This window comes from Triticum dicoccoides, chromosome 6A (assembly GCF_002162155.2).
Source record: "Triticum dicoccoides isolate Atlit2015 ecotype Zavitan chromosome 6A, WEW_v2.0, whole genome shotgun sequence".
NCBI classification, from domain to species: domain Eukaryota; kingdom Viridiplantae; phylum Streptophyta; class Magnoliopsida; order Poales; family Poaceae; genus Triticum; species Triticum dicoccoides.
The window spans coordinates 209,562,889-209,587,992 of record NC_041390.1 but is presented as its reverse complement, the minus strand read 5'-3'; the positions used below and the strand labels follow the sequence as shown (position 1 = coordinate 209,587,992).

Sequence of the window (25,104 nt, the reverse complement as noted above, 5' to 3'; positions counted from 1 at the left end):
TCAACGAGCTAGTCAACTAGAGGCTCACTAGGGACATGTTGATGTCTGTTATTCACACATGTATTACGATTTCCAGATAACACAATTATAGCATGAATAAAGACAATTATCATGAACAAGGAAATATAATAATAATGCTTTTATTATTGCCTCTAGGGCATATTTCCAACAGTTAGTTTGCATGTTGCACTAACTGCGATTTGTTTCCCATCAACTGCTCCCAGAAATCATGCTAGACCTACATAATTGTAGCAGTAACCTCCTCCTTACCGCTTCATCCGTACACACTTTGAAATTTGCAGAGAAACTGGTGCATCTGATGCATGTTGTTGGTCAATTTTTTGTGACTGGGAAGCACATATGGAAACACGTTCTAGCACTTCAGCAATTCATTTTTCTTACACCTCCTAGCGAATTTGCTTCCATATCAACTGAAGCTGTTTCAATCCAGTGAGATTTTGTGTCCAGCGCGACCATTTATTTTGTTTAGACTGCGGGAAAATTTTACTTTGAATGACCATAGAGTTGTCACCGGTGCAATAATAAAATGTTCCCAACAATATAAATATATGATTTCACCAAACACCTTTTTTTACCATCGTTATTACTGGCGGTTTCGAAGAAATTAAATTGGGACTTTGCTTCCAAATAATTCGGTATTTGCGTCCAAAGAAATGAGAATTTGCTTTTTTTTTGCAGACTAATTGGAGAGCTTTATTCATCGAAGAGCATTCATGGATGAGTCAGCCAATAGGCTTATCACCAAGAAGCTTGGAGTTTCATCTATCCAGCTATCTGTTACATCAAGTGCACAAGCACACTTCGCACAAAGATGCGCAGGAAGATTAGCTGATCTACTTACATGGCAAATATGAAAAGAAGCAAAGTAGGTACTAGGCTCTCCTATCTCATCTAATAAGTAGGCCACAATAGAACGAGAATTGTGGCGAGAATTCCATAGTGTCACCAACTCCAAGCAGTCTACTTCCATTATCACATGGGAGAAACCTCGGAGAGTAGCAAAACGAACACCATCACGTAAGGAGAGACCCTCATCAGAGGATCTGTAATCCCGGAGTAAGGCTTGCACCACGCACCAAGCAGGGCCGAGGGAGACCGATCAACACCACCGGCCCCTCCCCGGTCTATCTCAAGGTTGAGTCAGTCGTCAGTGTTGATTTTGGCAAAGCCCTCGTCAGGCGGACGCCATCCAAATCCAGGCAGAACTTGTGCATCCTTGCGTGGAAGATGAAGGAGTGCAATGGCTGCCTTGGTAGCCCGCATAGTAGACACCGGATCCCTACCCTCTTCTCCATGCTTGATGCGGTTCCTGGAATGCCAAATGGACCACATGATAGTTGTGATCCTTGCTCGGTCGTCAGAAGAGAACCATGGGGCGCACGTAATGTCACGTGCCCATGATTCCAAATGAAGATTAGGTAGCCACAGTCCAAACCACGCACAGGCCTCTTCCCAGAAACTTTGAGCGTGCAGGCAATGTAATAATGCATGCTTCAGATCCTCGTCTGCCGCGAGACAAACTTTGCACTGACGAGCATCTGTAATGTGTCGATGATTGAGTGTTGCTTCATCAGGAAGAATCCCTCAAAGCACTCTCCACCAAAACACTCTGACTTTTGGGATTACATTCAACTTCCACATGGCTTTCCACAACTGTTGATCACTCGATGAGATTCCGATAGCCGTCCCTTCCTCTAGAGCCAAACGCTCGTTCTGAGTCACAAGAGAATGGTACGCTGTTTTGACAGTGTAGTTGCCTGATTTTTCAAATGCCCAAGCAAGAAAATCATTGCCACCGCCCGACCTGATAGGGATGTTAAGAATGGCCGCAGCATCAGAAGCAATGAAGTTTTCTCTGACCAAATCCTGCCTCCATGGCCAAGTTTGAGAATCAATAAGTTCCAACACTAGCTAAATGTCAGTGTTCGGTGGTCATGAAACGGGTGTCATATTAATCGTACCTGGAATCCACTTATCATTCCAGATTGAGATAGTACTGCCATCTCCAACACGAGTGATCAACCCGATTCTCAAAGCTTCCCTCCCCGCTATAATCGCCTTCCAAGTGGCAGAAGCTGACTTGGGTGCAGAGGCCCGCATAAACTCAGAATCGGGGAAATACCTTCCTTTCAATACTCTAGCGCAGAGGGAATTCGGGCTTGTCACAAACCGCCATCCGTGCTTATCGAGCATTGCAAGATTAAATAAGTGTGGATCTTGAAATCCCATACCCCCCTTGCACTTGGGTGTCGCCAATTCCTTCCAAGACACCCAATGCAGTGACTTCTTATCAAGTGAGTTGCTCCAAAAATATTTGGCCATAGGTGAAGTCAGACTCTTGCAAACTTTCGTAGTAAGCAGAAAGGTACTCGTAGGAAAAGTGGGGATTGCTTGAGCTACCGATTTCAACAAAGCATCATGCCCCGCACAAGCAAGTAACCTCTTCGGCCAGCCTTGGATCTTGGAACGCACCCTCTCGCTGACATGATCAAAAGTACCGCTTGTGATCCATCCAACAGCGATGGGTAAGCCCAAATATTTTTCACTAAAGGCCTCCACCTGGATATTCAAGGTAGCCTTCAATAATTGCCGCAAATCTGATGGTGAGTTAGAGCTGAAGTATATTGAACTTTTCTCTCTATTGACACATTGCCCCGAAGCTTCCCCATAGACTCGAAGAATTTCATTCGAACGAATAGCACTCAAATTGTTTGCATTGATAAAGATAAGGCTATCGTCTGTGAACAGTAGATGAGTGACCTGAGGAGATCTGTAACTCACACGCAGCCCCCTATCAACAACTCCTCCATTGTAGAATTTTAACAATGAGGAAAACCCTTCCGCACACAGTAGAAATAAGTAAGGTGATATCGGGTCACCTTGACGAAAACCCCTCGTTGGTGTGACGTAAGGTAGTAGCTCTCCATTGACACGAACTGAAAATCATACAGAGGAGACACACTTCATGATTAATCTAGTGAAACTCATGCTGAAACCGAGCCGCAACAATATTGCTTTAAGATAATGCCACTCAACGCGATCGTAAGCCTTCATCTTATCAAGCTTGACCACACACAAATAATTCTGTCCCTTCTTCCTCCTTTTCATGGTGTGTATACTCTCATACGCAACCAACACGTTATCTGTAATGAGGCGTCTCGGGACGAAAGCACATTGTTCTTCGCTGATGATTGAATCCATCCAGCTCCTCAACCGGTTAGTAATAGCTTTGGTTGCAATCTTGTACAAGACCGGGCACAGAGCAATAGGACGATATTGTGTGATCGACTGTGGGTGGCGTACCTTGGGAATTAGTGTGATAGAAGTATCGTTCAACCCCGCTGGTAGCTCTCCTCCATTGAGAAAATCCAACACTACTAGTGTAACATCAGCACCTAGTAAATCCCAGTGTCGCTGGTAAAAACCTGCACTAAAACTATCTACACCCAGAGCTTTGGAAGGTGCCATCTGGCATAGTGCCACCTTCACTTCTTCGGCCGTGTAGGGCTTACCGAGATCATCATTCATGGCCTGGGAAACTTTAACAGGCACATGCGATAATAGATCGCTCGCATCCGAAAAACCCTGTGTTTCATATAGGTTTTGATAAAAATCTTGCACCTCCATCTTATCCTCCTCTTCAGACGAATAGACCGAGCCATCCTCTCGTCGAAGGCAGGATATTTTGTTGATCCGTTTGCGCTGTGTCGCTTGAGCCTGAAAATAGGTCGTATTTCAGTCTCCTTCACGAAGCCAGGGGACTCTGGATCGCTGTCTAAGCCACACCTCTTCCTGGTGCAGCGTCTCCTTCAGTTTTTGCACAATTTGTTTCTCCTCCTTCGTTGGCCCCGAGCCAACAGACTCGCACCGAATTCAATCTAGCCTCTTCTGCAGTTGTCAAACAGTGCGCGTAAGACTGCCAAATTCTCTAGAACCCCATGGTTCAAGTGTCTGTTGTAATGTATCCAAAGCCATCGAAATCCCTTGGAGCCCAGGTCCTCGTTGTATGCCCCACCAGGTTTCCTGAACCAGACGGTCATAATCCAGATGAGTCTGCCAAACATTCTCATAGGGGAATTGCTTCTTTGCCCGTGACCTACCGGGCTATGCAACTTTATTTCTGTCATCACGAAGCAGTGATCCGACTCCACCGATGGAAGATGTCTAACTCTGATATGCGCAAAGTGTTGTCTGAACTCTTCGTTTGCAAAAAACCTATCCAACCTGGCATTGACATTTGCATCGCCTGCTTGATGATTATCCCATCTGTATGTTGTCCTTGACCAGCCAAGATCCTGTAAAGAAACATCGTCGATCACCTCCCTGAAAGCGCGCATCTGCCTCTCCGGCCGTGCTGTTTTACTAAAGTGCTCGGAAGCGAACAAAGTTTCATTAAAATCACCCGCACACAACCATGCCGCATGAGGTATTGCATGAAGGGAGCGGAGAGTTTGCCAACTCTGGTGACGACCATCAACTCTTGGTGCCCCGCATATACCCGTGAAACGCCATGTTGAGGAAACTTGATCATTACTTTGGACAACCGCATCAATATGGCACTGACTAAAATTCTTTAACTCGACAATAACATCGCGAGACCAGAAAAGACCAATACCGCGACTAAGGCCGGCACTGTCTACAGCAAAACAACCTCCAAAACCTAGAGTGTATTTCAAATCCTCAACTCTTCTTGCATTGATTTTTGTTTCCATAACAAAGAGGAGGGTGGGTCCTTCTAGCTTCACAATACTGTGAAGCTCTCGAACTGCCTCGGGGTTCCCAAGCCCCCGACAGTTCCAGCTCAAACAGCTCATTGGGACGGGCAGGATCGCGGAGTGATCTCTGCTGAATTGTCCGGTGTGGGTTTCTTCTTTTCTGCTCACGGATGAAATCCTCCCCATCAGTGTCATTGCTAGCTGAAGTTGGATCCTCATCGTTTTTACTTGTGCCAGCTCCATCTGCATTTGTTCCTCCCCCAGTAAGGAGCAAAGTTTTCGCCACAGGCATGTATACCTGATTTGGCCCCTCTTTGCGCTTCGGCTGCGTCTTGCTCTTATGTGGGGAGATCACCTCCTCACCGGTTTCCTTGTGGGTGCTAGAATTTCTCGTTGTTTGTTTGTTGTTCGTACCCGACTTTGGTTCCTTGGGGAAACCATCATAGCCTTGCTTCCTTGACTCGTCCGGAGCACGAAGCGACTGACCAAATGGAAGTTCTCCTTTCTCATCTCTCGAACCTGGTGTCGGACAGTAAAGTTCAGAGTGTCCCGGTCTGCCACAGGAGAAACAGAAATATCGCACCTACTCATATTGGATGTCATACATGTCCACCTTCTTTCTCCTTGCAGAATCTATCAAAATCCACCTTCTAAGTGGTTTGTTCACGTCAATGGAGATCCTTGCACGCAGGAACCCCCCATTGTGGTCAAACTTGACTTGTTGTGCATGTTGATCCATCTGTTTAGCAATGGGCATCCACCATGGCTCATCTCTCAAATTGTAGGTTAGGTTAATAACCCTAGCCCAAATATGCAGCCTATCAAACTTTACCTCATCCGGCCTCATGCACTCATCAAACTCTGCCAATATGATAGCATGCTTGTTGATATGCCATGGTGATCCACCCCAAACTCGATCTTTATCTCGTTGATTCTCGAATTCCGCCACAAACAGGTTCAGCCCCGTAGGACGGAACTGCAACCCCCGTGGATTGCCCCACGCCGAACGGAGCGCGTTGGTGATGGTCTGAATATGAACAGGATTACGGTGCGGTACTTTACCAGCCAGCAGCCACTTCCCCAATCCTCCCTCCGTCCGACCATCAAGCACAAGCGGAGTCGCCTCTTCCTCAGATATGTCAAGCTTTCCCAAGGCCTCCTCCAGCTTCTTTCTCATGTCGCTGCCCGCCTGAGAACCGTCCCCTGCTGTCGCGCGAGGGGCAGCCATCGCCGGTATCCCAGCCGTCAATCCCTCCTCGCGCCGGCGACAAATCCCCGGTCGAACGTCGAGTTCCACGTCAAAACCCTAGATCGCCTCGGGCGCCGCCAGAGGGTTTAGGATTTCAGGGAAAAACTATGAAGAAATGGGAATTTGCTTCCAAAGAATTTTGAACTTGCATCTAAAAAAAATGAGTATTTGCTTCCAAAGAATTTTGTATTGCATCTAGAAAAATGAGGATTTGCTTCCATATACAACAAAAATAATGCATCTAACCAGGTTTTGCACCGCATAAACACAATGTAGACGCCCATGCTTCCAAAGATACATATTGTGCTTCTAAATCATTATGATACTATTTTCATATATCAGAGAATTGCTTTCATACAAACATATATTTTTTTCAATAAAAAAGGAAATATATGATTTCCGCAATTGTGAACATTTGCACCAGTTAAACAAAAAAATTGCTTCCATTGTGATCAAGAAGCACTGAACCATCTACGTCAGTAACACGATCTGCAAGCATAAGTGAAGATTGTGACGGGCACCATGGCCTTGTGGAAAGACGTGTTACATCTTACTACCTTCTTCTATACTTCCTGCAATCCGAGATATGATCATGCGACTGGGTTAACAAAATTCGATGAACATATCCTAAAGCGATGGAGAAGAACTCTACAATGCTTAAAATTATGAAAATGCCCAAATGGAGAAAAGAACAATAGAAACTATGCCCCCTCCATTCATCCATGATGATTTAATGATACATGCAATCCAGTTTCAAACTAGTGCATCAGTCAGGACTCACATGTGCTTCACCCAGGTCGCCTACTTGTACATGCAATGCAGAGATACAACGTCGCCGGGTAATCCACACTCCTCTCCTGCATCGCGTAAGAGGCTATCCCAGTTGGCCTCGTATCCAAACCGGGACAGCGCTCAGGCAAGGTGGATCAGAGGCCAAAACTGCAGGTGTAACAGGGCCCAATCCTGTCAAAATTAAGCACGGCGACGATGGAGGTTACTAGCTTGTCGGTGAGCAGGTGGTGGGTCAGTCCCCGCGCCAGACAAGGGGACACAACAACGAGGTGTAACTCGTGCTTGGCGGTAGAGAACCGGAGATGGGCATGGCAAGCTCTTCGATGTGCATTTGATGGACAGGAGAGATGGAGAGATTATGGGGCGTAGGCCAGAAAATCCGGTGGTTAATATCAGGCTTGATATGTCTCGAAAAAAATCAGGCTTGATTTAAGGGCATCTCTCAGCCGTGAGACCAAATACAAATCGACTTTGTCCGACGAGTCTGACAAATGATTCACATCGAAATACTGTAGGGAAGTGTTTCCCTTCATGTAAACAGCCAAAATAAGGATAATCCATACCTTTAACAACAAATCCTCCAAATTATGAATGTCAAGCCTAGATCTCAAGGATGGAGATCAATTTACAATTTGACAAAACTATTGAATTCCCCAATCAACAACATATCAGAGCAGAAATTGGCCTCTCACCAGAGCAATAACATTTCGATATGCCAGTAAGTCACCATATACAACAACATTGTTACACATATCCTACAAATCATTTCTATTGTATACTGCTCCCCGGTATCCATCACATGGTCATGCTTCTTACGGTCATCTCTTTCAGAGTGCTAACAGATCTGTAGAACAACTTAAGATTACGTCCAACTTTGTCCTGCAAGGGCAGCCAAATTTTCAGAGCACACCAACCTCAACAAAGCCAAGCATGAGAAAGAAGTAGATCCCAAACTTCTCAGCAAGTTCAATAGAAGTTTGTATATTCACCTGGCCCAATTTTGCTTACATACATACATTAATTTAAAGCTGAGCTAATGAATTGAGACATTTATATGAGTTCTGTACCTCTTTTAAATGCTCTAGCCTCTCCAATAAAGGGAGTAGTTCGTCGGAAAATGAAGACAAGTCTTCTGCACAAGCTCTACAAATATATGAACGTAATGGTGTTTCAGACTTCAAAAATAAAACAGTAAGAAACAAAGTGTTTGCAAAACCAATAAATATTCATACTCATCGTGGAAATGAACAAGGAGAATAGTGATGGCACATTCAGCGACTTGGAGTAGAAGTGTTATAAGCTGGTCTCGGTTGCCAGCCATGCAACACAAATCTATCATTGCAATATATCTCCTACAAAGAGAGAAACAGTCTAGTGGTTACCTACTGAAAATGCTGTTGATGAGTAGATACTACTCCGTAGATAGCATCAACCATTGATACAATATAAACTTACGATCATTGCAGGATAGCTAATGCATGATACAGTGCCTAGTAATAGCATGATAACACATGAGAGAAAAAACTTTACCACAGTCAAATAATGATGTACTTGTATATTTTCGCTATTGTCATCCCAAGCAGAATAAAGAACATTTAGTCAAGGGACCAGGAATATTTTTTTACTTCTCTATTATGTTTTCCCCTTCAAAATGTGCACATTATTGCTGAGATGTTTGAATGACAAGATAGCGTACATCTGAACCAAGATTGTGGGTAAGAATCCAGAAACAAAATAGAGTGGTACCTTTTACGGATGTTATCGTTGGGCGAGATGCAATCTTGCTTCATGCATACTTTTATTATCTCATCGACCTCCTTCCTAGATAACTCATTCAAATCACGAACCTGTAGGATGAAGCAGACAAATTAACTCTTGTGGAATCAAAGATTGAGAGCATACACATAGTTACTTTCAAATCCAAAGAACTAAACCACCAGATCATTTCCATCAACTCCAGATATGTATTCAACTTCCAACTACATATTCAGCGGATATGCTCCTTACTTGGAATCCGCTCTAAGTAATATATTTAGTGTCAAGGTAGCTTAGCAAATTAAATACCTTATTCAACAACAAATATTTTTCTTCACCTACTCTCTCAAGAGCAAGTGTTACAGAGTTCAGAAGATTTGAAACCATTTGTAGTGTTGGTTGCTGCTGACCAAATTTGTTGTCATCACCGTCTGAAATCTGCAAGGTCAGGTTGCAGAATGTTATCAACAATGTATGAAAACATATAAAGCACCAAACAATTGGACTCTGCATTTGACTTTTACATGGTGATACACATATAACACTACATTGGTCACTTAGTTCAATTCCATAACCCCCTGCGTTGATTTGGCAGTACTCCCTCCGTCCGGTGAAAAGTGTACATATAGAAATTTTAGGACAAATTATGAAGTGGAGTAAAAAATGTATCGAGAAGATGCAAGCCACCATCTCTCTCCTCTATAATTAGCCAACCCCCAATGAGCTAAGTGCATGTAGAAATTAAGAAGACCATGTGTAGAATGTTATTGGTCTTGATTACCGTGTGATGAGAGAAAATCATTTTGTTCTACTTTAAAGTGCATTGGGAAGATAGACGTACACTTCTTTGTGGACAAATTTTAAAGCCAAACATACACTTTTCACCGGACAGAGGGAGTAAATGCCAAGTGTTATGCAGGATTGCAGACAGCCATATGACATGATAGAATTTTTGTATATTTATTTTGACAATATCATAAGTTTATGTGTTTACCAGCATATTACTTCAAAATAAACAATCAAAGTTCCATACTGGAGACCACCAAAGCAACTATTAGGGACATGTGCAGTAACATGGGAACAAAATTGTTTTTCTTTCACCGCCTTTTTTTAGAAATACCGAGTAGAAAGCAGCATAGAAGTTGCATTGAATATAAATTTATGAGAGAGACATCACAACTCACAAGCCTCATGCCTAATCACTACAAGCACGAGTTTATTAACTAACAGAATATTATGAGCAAGGTTCTAACCAATCAAAAAGTAGGATGACTGCAACCAAATAGCAAAATCAACAAAATACTTTTTTTCCTTTATTGTACTTAAACCTGACTGCACAGACAACACGACCATGAACAAAAAACATAATAGGGGTTTAAACAGCATCACTTACTTGAAACCGCATGTTCTTCTTTGTAGCCAGAAAATATAGGTAAGAGATTAGGCCAAAGCAGATACCAAATAATACCAACTCTGACTTCTGATTCTGGTGGGCAGTGACATTTACATGTATTAGAAGAGACCCAAGTGCATAAGAGTACACAAATAGAAGATTAGGACTTGCCTCAATCATATTTGGTGATTGAATGAAATTCAGAGATCCAAAATCAAGACTAAAAAGAGAATGCATCATGGAGAATAGATCTTGGACATAGCTGCATTCATCATTTTCCTCGTATGCCCATATCTATTAAGTATACAAAGAAGGTGAACCCACCATAATGTAGAAGACAAAAATCAAATGAGAAGCAAATAACAAACCTTGCTGAGAATAGAAACCACCATATTAAGCCGCTCCAAGCTGAAGGCATTAGCTCCAGATATGTTCTCTCTTAAAATGCTATCAAAAATGGACTGATGCTGCTTGGCAAAATCCACTATCTCACGTACAATTTTGTTCTTCACCTGAATCAAGATTTAAATTTCTAGTGGAACAGAAATACAGAAATTTCACAGACTAACATCAAAGCAAAGGATGCGTCTCAAGTAGAACTCATCACGACCAATAGCCCACGGTCCCCATGAAGAACATTGATTATGCCCAATGCTACTTAGAAGGAATTGCTATTTAACTTAAACAGTAAAATGCCGCTGAAGTTATGTCACTGCAATGGTCGATTGACAAAATAGCAAGACTAGAGCAAGATCGTTCAGCTAATCATATTTAGCCATCGATCGTCATAATTAAATACGAAATAATGTAGAAATACCTAGAAGTAGTGCGATGTACTTCATGTTAGCGTATAGCTCATCAAAATTTATATTTCTAATTTTTCCTTTTTACATTCTTTTATTTAATGCTTTTTTGCAGGGCCATCATCTGCCGATACGACTATCAAAAAGAAATTGAACTTCACAGAGATCAAATGCCATTTAATCTTCATTGTTTGGTTCTCGTGCAAATAATTTTTTCCCCAAATGTAACTAGGCATATGGCATGAAAAAATAAGTGGATACCCAGAAATAGTACACATTTATGTTTCCAAATGCTCGGTGCAGATGACATGAAGAAAATGTGGACATACTGACCTCAAGAAAATCAGCTGAGTCCACGAGGGATGTGAAAGATGTGATTATCCGCAGTACTGGTGCACTAAGTGACCACTTCTTGTCAATTTCCCCAGCTCGTTCCTTCACAACATTGGAGTTTAGCCTTGAACTTCCCTGATAATATACAAATATTGTAAGTGCATCTGCATAAACAATAAGCATTTAACAGCTAAATGGTACAGACTTCATAGCACACCTTTTTCTGATAACCCAAGAGGTTGCACGATGAAAGATTTTGTAAAGCACCCATGGATAACAAAATCTGAGAGCCATGTTTGCCATAATGGTGAGTGATTCTCAGAAGTAATGAAAACTGAGCATCAATAGTGCAAAACCGCTGTGAAAACTCTGATGAGCATGACATGTCCTACAAAACAAAAGAAAGTTGATGAAACAGGACAGTAGGAAAAGCAAGACAAAGAACTATAGGCAGCAAACTTCATTGCTAATGCTAATTACAAAACCACGAGCGCACTGACAATAAACGAAATCTTTCAAAGAGAAACTCCACTAAACTTTTCCACACAAACCCCATCTTACTGTGGCTGTTCATCTTTAATACTCCATGTGCACAAAAAGACAAAGATAATGGAAAATAATGCAGTTATCAGGCTTCATAAAACAATAGAGATATGTTATCACTGCCTTCTAGAAAAAAAGAACATAGGCAGAGTTCCTCGTTTCAGACAGATAAAATAAAAGCCATAAAACAATCAGACGTAAGAACATTTGCTGTCGGACCATATCTTCATGGTTCAGACAGATAAAAATAAAAGCCACAAAATAATCAGATTTAACAACACTGGCTGCCAGACCCAGGGACGACCATATCTTGATGGTTTGAAACGGCCAATAAAGCAACCAACATTTATCCAGAAAATCCATAACAATTTCACCTTTAAATTCCTATCCATGTGTACCTTTTAGTAAAATGGAAGACACCCCTGCTTGAATTGCACTACCCAAATCTGATATGGTGGCCTAGACTAGTTTTACTTCCCATTGTCCTATTTTTGTACTAGTTATTATTAGATACACTCCCAAGTGGTAGCTCTATCCCACATAGAGTGAGAAGGAAAAAGAAAAGCTTCACAACACAAGCACAGATTCATTTTCAAAGGAGGTTAGCAATAAGTCAGTGGCATAAAATAAAATAATGCCTAAAACTAGCCAGCAGATTCTCAAAAAAAAAAAATTACAACAGTTGGCAACAAAGTCTGCACCTTTGACAAATAGTTGCTAACATCAGTTAGACATGATCTGAGAATTCCTCGACTTTGAAGCTGGTTTAAGAAATACTTTTCATGGTCAATACTAACTAATGAATCAAGAACATAGAACGAAATTGCTTTCCCAGTTTCACTCCCATGGATAGCATCCTTAGTAACCTGTAATAGAACAAAATGAAAATGAACCATATAACATTCAACAATGTGCTTAGTAAATGTGGTCAACTTACAATAAGACATGAACTTTCATGAATATTAGGGTTGGTGGACAACATAAGAATACAGTAATGCACACTTTAGTAAGTATAATTGGAGAATGTTGTATTTAGGGTCCAAAATCATCTACAGAAGACCAGAACCATGTTGGTGTGGTGATGACAGGCAGAGATATGCATATAAAAAGTTTACACAGCCGCTTTGATTGAGACTAAGTGGTGCAACATATCCATGTCACAGATGTACAGCAAACTTGCAATACCTTATGCTTCTCTTCAACATAATCGCGATAGAAATTTTGCCTAGATCTCTAATTAGAACATAAGGCCAGAGAAAGGAATGCTATCCAACACCAATAAGAGCATCATGTAAAGCATGACAAATAGTACAGAAAATATCTACAATTTATCCAAACAATTTGGTCAGGCTAGCATATGGCAAACTTAGCCTAGTGTCAACTGAATAACTGTCAGTTGTCACTTCAGCTACCTGGCCTTTGAGTATTATGGCCCCAAGCAACCTCATATGCATCTTCAGACATGACAGGGTTTTCAAAGAAAATTCAACTGACTGGTGCAACACATCAAACAAAGCATCCATTATTTTTTATTAACAGAAGAATGCCTAACCAAATCGATGACCGCTTGAGCTTCCTTCCTTATGATAGCAAAGTTGGCACGTGCTAATTCACTTTGCTCCTTCAGAACATTTTGAAGAGTGAGTTCATCATCATCTCCCTCCTGTTCTTCAAGTAGCAAGAAACGGATAACTGACGGAGGAACATCAGAGTCGAGAATGCTACCACAATACTGGAAGTAACTCAATAGTAATGCATATTGGCTGCAAAAGACAATCCAAAGTCAGCATTTATACTGGAAAAAGGAAAGAACAAGTTGGATAAAAAAAGGTCCTTCGTGCTCTAGTCACCAATGATGGTGAAATTACCGTCTTCTCAAGGTTTCAGACGATTCATTTCTCATTATTGCCATAATGAGCTTGAACAACAATGAGTTACAGGCTGCATTTGACAACTGTTTTGCCGAAATAATGTCAAGGCACGTAACTGCATCAGAATCTGCACCAGTTGGGCATATGAATCTTTCATCCCGCAGTTTAGCCATACAGGTCAGTGCTACCTTGAAAATGGCCACATGAACAAATTTAAGTAGTCTACAGAAGGTACGGTACTCGATTAAGAGAATGATAATTGATACAGAGCAGCTAAAGGACAAGTTACATTGGTTAAAATATACGCCATTTTCACTGAACAGTCTGGAGATGATGTGGCACCCAATGAAGCATCAAGCAGCCTGCAGCATTGTGTCCAATATGATTGTTACACTTATCAAGAACAAGAGTTTACATTCTACGAGAAGAGAGGCCAAATTTATAGTCAAAAAAGAAGAGAGGCCAAACTCACTCAAACAATAACTGTGAACGATTCTCAAGCAATGACATCCTTCTTGATACAGCTACCTGAAATTAACAACAAGTGGGTTACTATATCAAATTTCCAACAGAAAAGATTAAGTGGTCAGGTACACACACAACTCACTTCAACAATTTGAGACCAGCTAGTTAACATGTGAAGCTGGGCTGCCTGTTCTTCAAGATTTTTGTTATATCTCCAGGCCCATTTCAGCATATGATGGAACGATTCTTTTAGCTCTCCTTTCTCAGACTCACTCAATTGTGTGTGGAGTTCTTGTGACATCTGAACATCAAAAGAAGCAACTTGAAGAACATAATAATCTCAAAACCCAATATGAACAGGACTGAACACGCAACCTGGATAAGCTTTTGATGGAACGCATCCAGATCAATCAGTCGATCACCTCTCTCAGAAAAATAATATACACCGCCAAATTCAGATGTTGCAGAATTCCGTAGGATCTCTTCAATCTAAGAATCAAAAAACTGATGAGATACCAAAAAACAAAATAATAATTTCACAGGTTCACATGCACACCTTCGATTCAACTCTCAGATTTGAAAGCAACTGAGGGTATTTCATTGAAGTGTCTGGACATCTGAACTGTACAACTTCAAGCAATTCCAAAACCTACATGAAACAAATAGCACATAAGATTTTCTAGCTGACAAATTGTCAAGACATCTTACTCTCACTGTTAAGGAATAAAAGTTCAGCAAGTCCGGATACTTCTGAAGTTTTGCGGTGTCCTGAATGGTGAACCATTCAGGACTGCTCCATGTGCAGGCATGAGTTTTATTAACGCCGGTGAAGCATTTGCGCTTCAAGCCACCTCTGACTCTGTCGTTCACTGCTCAGTGGCTAGGCCATCAATAATCCCAAATCATTGCCAAGTCTAAAAGGCAATCCAACCAGCCAGTGATGTTGCCACCAGATGGTCCCTCGTCAAAAGAAGCTGTCTTTTGTGGTCCATGGTTCACTCAATTTTGAAACCAATGTTCTGGGTATTGAGCACCTAGACTGCTCCATAATTCGCTTTTTTGGTCCAAAAATATTGGCAAATTTGATAATTTGCCACCCCTTACCTCCCCCTTTCATAATTTGCCCCCCTCCTGAGAATGACAGGTGGGGCCCGGGCCCGCCCGTCATTGAGACAATGGGTGGCAAATTGTGAAAGGGGGAAATAAGGGGTGGCAAATTATCAAATCGCCCAAAAATATTCTCCATGCATAATCTTCTAAGCTGATGTAGTTGCACAGGTGCTAGAAATTTCTAATAGATTTTTGATTTCATGTATATGGTACCTAGTGAAATAATGGCCAACTAGGGGTGTGTTTGGTTGGAGAACCAAGCGGAATGGAATGGAATGTCATGGTTCCATCCAACTGGAATGGAACAGGTCGATTCTTCTGTTTGGTCGAAAATAGTAAAGTATAATGGAAAGGTTCCATCTCGGTGTTTTGTTGGAGAGATATCTCATCTTCAATAGGAAGGGTGACATTCCCCCCCTCACCCCTCTCTCTCTCATATGCTACGTATAATCTCAAGTTCTCAACAATCATAACTCGGATGGTAGCAACAATTAGTGCATACAACCACACAAGTCAACATTAAGAACAGATCGAGGTTTTCTCGATTTCAGCAACAACAAAAAAATCAAAGGTTACTAATGTGACTAAAAAACACTATATCTTTACTGGAAACAAGCACCTCAAATAATTGACCACACCATGCTACTTCCTAGTGCACCTGAGAAGTAAAATTATACTCCCTCTGTCCCATAATGTAAGACGTTTTTTGACACTAGTGTTATGGGACGGGGGGAGTATAACCTATGATCCAAACTTCCAAAGCATCTCGATAGAGAATGCCGAAACTTGATCACTGGAACATGCAAGAAAACCAAGGATGCCTCGAATAGCACTTAAATAATGTAAACTGTCACATTTAAATCTGGGAATGGGTTTTGATTAACTGGGGCCAATGGTTCGGTTTTTTGCTCTGGGCTTAATTGGTCCGGGTTGTGATGGGCCAGACTGTTATCAGTTTGGTTTGGTTTGGGTTTACATAAAAACAAGTTGGGTATGGCTGGGTGTGGGTCTAAATGGTTTGGTCGCTAACAGTTGCAAATCCTGGTTTAGAACCGGTTCTTGAAGTGGGTGTATGCACGCGACGTGACGTGGCTGGTCACACATGTATGTACGCAATGCGACGCGTCTGGATACATACGTATTGGGCTGCTACTATGGATCAATTAAGCTACTAGCTAGCTTGCTTGTTTCTTGGTTAGCTTTGTACATACAGCAGATTGATTTGGTTTCAACCCAAAACTAAGAACTAGGTTAAACCCATAGTTTGAATAGTGGTTTGGTTTTGGTTGAGGTGGACAGGGCGTACGGTTTGGTTTGGTTTTGGTTCTGCGTGATAATTGGAGGTGTGGTTTAGTTCTGATTCAAACTCCGCGTTGACTGGTTATGGTTTAGGTTTGGTTGAGTTGTATAACCATTGCCAGGTTTAGTCACATTACATCTAGCAACCTCGGGTTCGCAAATCAAGAAAAACAGGCAAAACTTAGAAATGGAAGTTCTGGGAACATGGTTCTATATCCTTGCAGATGACTCATGATAGCAAAACAAAGTGACGCCACAGAATCAAGCCGAGGCGGGCGGACGCACTCCTCTTCCTCTGTTCCTCAATGATGGTGAGCTTGATACCCTTGCCCTTGGGCCAAGGTTTTCGAGTCGACGAGTCGTTCTGGGGTAGTGACTCTTGAATAGTCGACCCTGTAGTTGCGACTAGTCGCGACTCGTCGACGTCGACACGTTGTTGAGTCGACATTTTTTATGACTCATCGACTAGTCGACGGCTAGTCATTCAACTTAAAAACAGTGCCGTAGGCAGGCTCACGAATGATGCAGTGTGGCACCTGCTACCGGTGTGTCTCCTGGCGCAAGAGCACCTGCAGAGATTCCACAGCGCAGACGTTGACTTCCCGATGGATCTTGTGTGTGCTCGCCTTGCTGGGCTGCCACCCAGGTGTGGCCACCGCTGGCCAAAACCAGCCCTGGCCCCCTGCCTCCCCCTTCCACAACGTTTGCACATCGATGCTTGAGGTGTGCCCACGGGAGAGAGGAGGTGAGTATGTGAGAGGTTACTGGGTGAGAGGATGGCGTGGTGAGATTGGGAAGTCGCATGAGAGCACAGAACATAAGATTCTAGCAAGAAGAAGACAGCCCGGCTGATTTGGTGTTACCTCCGCATCTGAGGTGAATATTCCTCTGTGTGGAACCACCTCATTGCACTCCACTCCTCCAACCAAACAGCCGGATGGCCCCAAATCTGGAACCAACTCGTTACAATCCACGACATTCTCCAACCAAACACACCTTAGGTGTGATACTAGCTTATGGTTACTAAAAGGAACTGACAAAAATGCAGGCAGGCAGCGAAATCAAGTTGGACTATTAAAGGCAGCAGCAAGAATTATATCTAGGACGATGATCAACAAGTAACACAGTAGCCACCCCGTATTTCCAGCCATATTTCTGTGGTTTGTTGGAGCTAACCTTATTGTGACTTGAACAAGGAAGATAAGTCCAAGTTGGGTTCGTGCCAGAAGCTGCCAGCAATAGCTAGCTAGTTGCCTTAGTAGTGAGTAAGAAAGGGCTGCAGCAAGCAGTAGTAAAAGCGAAGTTGGAATTTACCTTAGGTGTCAGAGTTGTACTCTTGTTTTGGTAGAAGATACTGATCATGTGCTAGCTGTATAAGAGTAGTCTAGCTAGGTCGGTTTGAGTAAAGTCTTATATAAGGACATGCGCCCCATGGATGTAAAAAATAAGCATTGGCTGCTAAGTGAAAGAGCAAGGGCATCTGTTCCCCAGAACAACAACTTTCTTGTGTGTGTGTCTCCAGAAAGAAAGAAGAGAGGTTCAGTCTAACAGCCTTAATGGTACCAACAGATTTCAGGCGCTTTCACTAAGAGCATCTCCAACAGGCGCGCCAAACTAGCGCCGCGCCGCAAAATCCCCCCTTTTAGCGCGCGCGCAACCGGAATAGTTGCTCCAGTGGGCGCGCGAAAACCGCGCGCGCGGCATACGTAGTCTAGCGCGCGGGCCGAAACGCAATCGCGCGCCGCTTATTTGCCCCTCCAGCCGCGCCGCCGCCGCCGACCGCGCCACCCGGCGACCGTTCCGGCGCTTCCCCGGCCTATCCCCGCCCCGCGCGTGCTTTCTCCGGCCCCCCTCTAGTCCCGACGCCCCGCGCGCGTGCTAGTCCTCCGACGAACAGCGCCCGCGCGCTCGCTGCCGCTCGGCGCCCGCAAGGTGTTCGACAAAACGCCTAGAAGGTATGTATTGCTCAAAAGCCATGAATTTCGTGCATGTTGATTGTAGTTTTGTATTTATAGTATAGTATTCAACATTGTAGATGAGTTCGTCGTATGATTCTTCCGAAGAAGAATTTGATATGGAAGAGGAGGATCTTGCAATGATCCTAGCTATGCATATTAATAAAAAACTGAAGCACAGTGGTTCAGTTATGGGTCGTAAAAAATTTGGAGGGATAGGATCGATGCCCACAACAAATTGATCAGGCATTATTTTGCGGAGAATCCCACATACCCCAAGTCGTATTTTCGTCGCCGGTTTAGGATGAGCACCGAGTTGTTCAGGCGCATTGCAAAGAAACTAGCGAGCCATGACCGCTTTTTTCAGCAAAGGAGGAATGCCGCCGGAGAGCTCGGGCATAGCACCTTTCAGAAGGTGGCAGCCGCTTTGCGTATGTTGGCATACGGTATACCGGCTGATCTAGTTGATGATCACTTGGCTACGGGTGAGAGCCAAGCCATCATGTGTGTCAAGCGCTTCGCAGTCGGAATTGTGCAGGTGTTTGGCGAGGAGTATTTGAGATCTCCCAACGCTGAAGACGTCGCAAGGTTTTTAGCGATGAACAAAGCTCGCGGTTTTCCTGGCATGCTTGGCTCAATAGATTGCATGCATTGGACTTGGAAAATTGTCCAAAGGCATGGCATGGGCAATTCCACGGCCAAAAAAAGGGTTCCACTATAATCCTTGAAGCGGTGGCCGATCAAGAGACTTGGATTTGGCCTGCATTCTTTGGAATGCCTGGATCTTTGAATGACATCAATGTTATCAACCGGTCAGCACTGATGAGTAAGATTGCAAATGGGGAGTTGCCACCGGTGCAGTTTGTAGCAAATGGCCGTACATACAACTATGGCTTTTATCTAGCGGATGGCATCTATCCAAAATGGCAAACCTTTGTCAAGCCGTTGAAAAAGCCAGAAGGTAAGAAAAATCTTGATTTCCACAATGCTCAGGCGGCGGCTAGAAAAGATGTGGAGAGAGCTTTTGGGATTTTGCAAGCCCAATTTGCTATTGTGAGAGGACCGGCTAGATTTTGGGATCAGAAGATGCTTTGGTACATAATGCACGCTTGTGATCATGCACAACATGATCATCGAGAATGAGCGTGGCCAAGATGTAGACTACTCTCAGTATGAGCTCTTGGGACATCCCGTGCGAGTGCGACGAAGGGCTGAAAGGGTGGCCCGTTTTGTTGCCTCCTATCATGCCATTCGACGTCCCGCAGCGCATAATGATCTTCAGAAGGATCTCATTGAGGAGTGGTGGGCATGGAATGGACGACAAAGAGCATCATGATTTGTGCGTTCGTTTGTTGTATTGTTGAACTATTTGTTGTGTTTAATTGCACTATTTGTTGTATTGAACGATAAAAACTGTTTGTTTGAGTTGTAATAAACGAAATTGAACTATTTATTTTTGTTTGTTTTGATCTTTTTGCTTCTGTTTTCGAATGCATATGTTGTTTGTGCGAATCGCGCGCGCTGCATTTTGGCGCGCTGCTGGAGCGGCGCGCGCGCTGCATTTTAGCGCGGCTGCTGGAGCCAGCGCTGCGCGCCGCGCCAAACCAGGCGATGCGCGCGCGGCATATCTGTTTTTTGCGCGCGGCGCGACCGGCGCCTGTTGGAGATGCTCTAAGAAACTAAGGGCTCGCAATAATTGCACAGAGCTACAATGAGGTAATAAAAAATAGGTCCTGTCCCCAAAAAAAACATTCCATCACAATGGAGATAACATCATACTTATCTAAGTACACATGTCCAACTGAATGCTAATGGCGACATCAGTTCCCTGGACATTTTGTAGTTCAGTATAATCCGTACACTTGGAGGCGGAAATCAAGTTCAACTCTCATAACCAGATCATCTTCTAACAAGCTGCATTTAGTATGAAAATATACTGACAATAATCCAACACACACTAGATCACAGATTTACACAGGCACTACCGCACAGAACTATTTCTTCATTCAAAAAACAAGCAAGTCAACAAACAAAAATAGCAGACATCAAGCATTACCTTGTTTCTATTCATCAGCCCACTGCTAGTGCAAATGGGAGTGCCAGGAGATTGGAACATGCTTGCATTCTTCATGTTCTCAGCACAGTGACCAAAAGTATCATTAAGAATAGCCAGACAAGCTTCCCGATACACAGATGATGATATATCAGATACATGTAGTGCCAATGCTTGTATCTTTAGTAACCACGCCCTCTGAAACCAACAAACTACAGTTTAATAACACAACAAATATACCAACAAGACTAAAATAGCAGTCAACCACCAAAACCAATAATATCCTGAAAATCAGCCATTTGGTTTCGCAGCTGATATATGATTGCTAAGTAGCAAAACAAGATCTCCAATAATCCAGTTGTTTTCCCATATCCCATCCGATAAAAGAATTGTGCTGTCAAATCACTAGCACTTTTCAGTTATTGCAAAGTATTAGCAGTTCGGTAGTGTCCAAGTAGTTGCACAAATGCAACAAATTACCTGAAATGGAGAATACCTGAAGGTTGCTATTAAACTACCTAGCATGTCCCTAACTTACTGTTTTCAGATTGTGCTTCCCTACATTTCATGACAAACTATAATTTTATATCCATATATATATATATATATATATATAAAGAATAATTCAATGGAAGATTTAATCGCTCAATGGATTGACATCAAGTTTTTACCTAGATTGGTTCTCAGTTTTGTTAACTATTCAAAAAGGACTTTTAAAGATTGATGATCGAGAAAGATTTTTTCTACAAAGAAATCAAGAAAGATCGATGTGTAGAGATTTTATACCTCATGGAGCATGCTGATGCGAAGAGCTTGATTATTGTTCCTTTTGGGAAGTGGTGAAACACCGATGGTCCCAACATGCTGAAATCAGTAGGCAAGAAAACTATGAGTTTCAATTTAAGCATTTAACTATGTTGATCGAACAGTAGAAAACAAGAAACGAGAACCTTTGAAAAGAACTGGTACTTCGTTGTACTCAGGAGATCCATGACAGGTCCACAAGTTAAAGGATCAAGACATGACTCGTACATCAGCTGAATTCAGACAAGGCAAATGATTTTTTTTGTGCAAAAAGGCAAAAATTGTAAAATAAGATTATCTGATTTCTGTCAACTCAGAAAACAAACCTGAAAACTGAACTCGTGAAGTAAAGCATTTATATCTGGCTTTGTCACCTTTTCGAGATTGTCAAGGATTATCTTTAAACAACTGTAGTACAATGATAGTCAGTTCATCAAGAAAGTACATCACTATATGTAAGCATGTGGCATGAATTTAACCTGTAGTGGGATTTTGGTTTTAGAACAGTTCGTTCTATAGGTCCATTGACATCAAATCTTAGGAGTAAATGTGTAATGTTGGGAGCTGGACGACAAATATTGTCAATAAGTAGCTGCATGAAACATGTCTAGCAGAGTTAAAAATGACAGGTATATTAAGTAGTCCGTAAGAGAAACTCAAAGAAAGCTACAAATAGCAACCTGCAGTATTAGAACACCGACGTCATCTTTTGTGTTCTCTATGACCTGGAAATCGTCAAAACGGAACTCCAAGCAAGCAGCGTAATCCTCAATTACAGATTTAGCAACATCTTCTTTCAGAAGCAACTGTACAAGCCCAACTATTCTAGAACTGTCATGGAAAGAAACTAGTAAACACATTGGCAATTTGCATATTTCTCTTCAGTAAATTGTAGATTATAGGGAACGAAATGCAGTACAAGCCCAACTATTCTAGAACGGTCATGGGAAGAAATTAGTAAGCACATTGGCAATTTGCATATTTCTCTTCAGTAAATTGTAGATGTTGATAGGAAATGAAATGTAGTCTCCAACATATAGCAAGCTGAAACAGGCAGCCGGAAGCAAAAAAAATGCAAGTAATATGGATTCCCAAGTGAAAATTTCCAGAAAATACTTCTATCAAAATATTAGAGAAAATCCATACCTCAGGATGCCCATAATTTTTATTGAACACTGCTGAATTTGAGGAAGATAATCATATCGAACAAACTCTAGCAAAGATATAATTTGTCTATGATTTTGAGATAATATAATGTCCAAGGGCTGCATAATTCAAAGGAAAAAAACAATCAGATAGAGAGAGGAATGACCAACAAAAACTAGAAAATGACATAAGAAAGAATAAAAACCTGGTAGAGTGGACGGAAAACATCAGCAAGAACCACATCTCTCTCCATTACGAGAATAAATATTTCAAGTGAAAGATGGACAGCTTTCTCCAGAAGAATCCCGTAAGTTTGGGTAGTCCGTTCATTAATAAGAGTGTCAACACCCATTAGTATGATGTTCATAATATTGCGGAATGCAACCTTCCCACACATGAAATCCTGCACATATGAAGGTTGTTGTGTACAAGTTCATGAAAAATCTTTAGATCTTTGAAACAATGTCATCAGAGATACACCATAAAGCATAAGCAGCAATCAGCTACTGGAGCAAAGAACATGAGTATATTATATAAATTCAAGAGCACAGAATGTATACTCATCTGCTTTAAACCTTTGTTTTGTTGAGAAATATGCAGTCAAGAAAATAAATCTGTACACTGTAATTGACATTGATAAGCATGAGAATTAACAAATTAAATCAGATAGTATTTCCTGAAAAGAGTTTTCTCTCAGATCATTGCTAAGATGCACGACATACGAAAAGAAAGCTGACAGCAAGCCTGATGACAAGTGCCAGAGACTATCTTCCGGCCTTCAATTTCTAAACACGGTAGAGGAAGATCTTTGTTTTTTTTTGTACTTTTAGTAGGGTCTCAAGAAAGTTATCAGCCACTATAATCAAGAAAACTATGCAATACAGCATAATGCCAGATGACCCTTGACCAAAATAAAGTGAAAGGCTACTACAGAAATATAATAGGACATACTACTGTAGATCAGTGCATTGGGCAATGAGTAAGGACAAAAGTTACACACCGTTCACAAGGGATCCAAACGGCGAAAAAGTTGTGATGAACTCCCAGGTACAATACTGACATGTAAATTATATAAGATCTAAGGGCAAAAAAAATGGACATACTTTCACAAGTTCTAGCACCGGGAGCTGTTTCTCGACTGAGGCATTTGATGTTGAAGGCCCAGACGTGTTAAAAGCAGCATAAATATCATCATCCTTTATGTCGTACATGCGCAAAACCCTGGATTCGAACAATAGCCAACTTATTTGAAGAGCATAATAATTGCATTGTGTAGCAGAATAACTTCAGTATAAAAGAAACTTCCATCAACAATAAAACTGCTGAATTCTCTCACTAAGGAAGATATTTCCCACTGGCTAGGATAACATAGAGGAGTTATTTCCCACTTGCATATAGTTGGTCTTTCAATACAATATAAATACGCCTCTCCCGACTGTTCGCAAATAAACAAAATATACATAAAGAGAGAGATATAAATCATTATACTCACATATGAAAGTGCTCCAAGCAGGCCAGTGCTAATTCCCACTTTTCCCGAGGGTCAGCATAGGCTCTTTGGGGAAAAGGCCCAAAGACATCCTCATATACAAATTTAAAGATACCCATGAACCTAGAAGGAAAAGATATTACTATCCAAAATGTTTTAAGTACAGAATAGATGATGATGATGATGATGATGATGATGATGATGATGATAACTTACCTCCGGCCTTTGTCACTTATGTTTCTTTCTTCTGCAATGAGAGCATTGACCAAGTTGAGAAATGATATGGTTGATGGATAACTCTCCCTCCTTGCTTCAACTTCATTCAACTCAAACCTCATGTCATAGACCTATGAAAAATACTTTCATCAACAATGAGAAACATTAACCGAGCTACTTACACCTAGTATTATATACTCCCTCCGTCCGAGAATACTTGTCATCAAAATGAATAAAAAGAGATGTATCTAGAACTAAAATACATCTAGATACATCCCCTTTTATCCATTTTGATGACAAGTATTTCCGGACGGAGGGAGTAGGAAATTAGTAAGAACTCCATTTTACCCCCTCAAGTTCTCAATTCATGCCCAACAATAAAGGGCAGCCCGGTGCATGTAGCTACCTCTTGCGCAGGGTCCGGGGAAGGGTCCGACCACTTTGGGTCTATTCTACGCAGTCTTTCCCTACATTTCTGCAAGAGGCTGTTTCCAGGACTCAAACCCGTGACCTCCTGGTCACAATCCAGAAACAAAACCAGGTGTTCGACACCCTAAGACTATCAAAACTGGTGCAAAATGTTGTGTCGCAGACTCACCTTGTTTTGGCTGTGTCGTATGTGTGTGTGGCGGCTCTCCTGAGAACGGGAGGACTGGATGCCTCCTTCTAGGTCAGTACCTCCACATGGGCTTGGGCCCTAAGTGACAAGGCTTGATGGGCTTGGGCCCATACCGGTTCAACACTCCCCCTCAAGATGGGTGGTAGATATCTATCATCCCCATCTTGTCACATGCCAAGTTACAGTCCTTCGTTCCCAGTCCCTTTGTCAAGCAATCTGCAAACTGCTGCCCAGAGCTGACGTGAGTAAGACTGATGATACCAGCATCAAGTTTCTCCTTAATGAAGAAGCGATCAATTTCCACATGTTTTGTCCTATCATGCTGAACTGGGTTATTAGCAATAGCTATAGCTGACTGATTGTCACACCACACCTTCAAGGGTCCCTTCCTCAGAAGTTTCAACTCGCTCAGTAGGTACTTCACCCAGAGCATCTCACATAACCCTTGAGATAAAGCTCTATACTCGGCTTCT

General features: G+C 42.1%; 1 protein-coding gene across 1 annotated transcript in view; it reads right to left on the bottom strand.

Moving 5' to 3' along the window:
- Positions 1-7,269: 7,269 nt before the first annotated feature.
- Positions 7,270-25,104, bottom strand: part of LOC119316617 (nuclear pore complex protein NUP205-like) — a 32,846-nt gene continuing 15,011 nt past the window's right edge. Inside the window, exons 16-44 of the mRNA XM_037590976.1 lie at positions 24,013-24,143; positions 23,800-23,919; positions 23,411-23,528; positions 22,513-22,710; positions 22,308-22,426; positions 21,842-21,992; positions 21,641-21,753; positions 21,488-21,569; positions 21,308-21,394; positions 21,144-21,221; positions 20,361-20,555; positions 14,497-14,589; positions 14,316-14,429; positions 14,083-14,241; positions 13,948-14,003; positions 13,765-13,837; positions 13,473-13,663; positions 13,157-13,367; positions 12,306-12,470; positions 11,279-11,449; positions 11,062-11,196; positions 10,294-10,437; positions 10,097-10,219; positions 9,926-10,018; positions 8,842-8,970; positions 8,524-8,624; positions 8,010-8,129; positions 7,845-7,920; positions 7,270-7,656 (exon numbers count right to left, since the gene is read on the bottom strand). Coding sequence (XP_037446873.1) covers positions 7,573-7,656; positions 7,845-7,920; positions 8,010-8,129; positions 8,524-8,624; positions 8,842-8,970; positions 9,926-10,018; positions 10,097-10,219; positions 10,294-10,437; positions 11,062-11,196; positions 11,279-11,449; positions 12,306-12,470; positions 13,157-13,367; positions 13,473-13,663; positions 13,765-13,837; positions 13,948-14,003; positions 14,083-14,241; positions 14,316-14,429; positions 14,497-14,589; positions 20,361-20,555; positions 21,144-21,221; positions 21,308-21,394; positions 21,488-21,569; positions 21,641-21,753; positions 21,842-21,992; positions 22,308-22,426; positions 22,513-22,710; positions 23,411-23,528; positions 23,800-23,919; positions 24,013-24,143 — 3,630 coding nt within the window. The 3' untranslated portion in view covers positions 7,270-7,572. The remainder of the gene's footprint in view (positions 7,657-7,844; positions 7,921-8,009; positions 8,130-8,523; positions 8,625-8,841; positions 8,971-9,925; positions 10,019-10,096; positions 10,220-10,293; positions 10,438-11,061; positions 11,197-11,278; positions 11,450-12,305; positions 12,471-13,156; positions 13,368-13,472; positions 13,664-13,764; positions 13,838-13,947; positions 14,004-14,082; positions 14,242-14,315; positions 14,430-14,496; positions 14,590-20,360; positions 20,556-21,143; positions 21,222-21,307; positions 21,395-21,487; positions 21,570-21,640; positions 21,754-21,841; positions 21,993-22,307; positions 22,427-22,512; positions 22,711-23,410; positions 23,529-23,799; positions 23,920-24,012; positions 24,144-25,104) is intronic.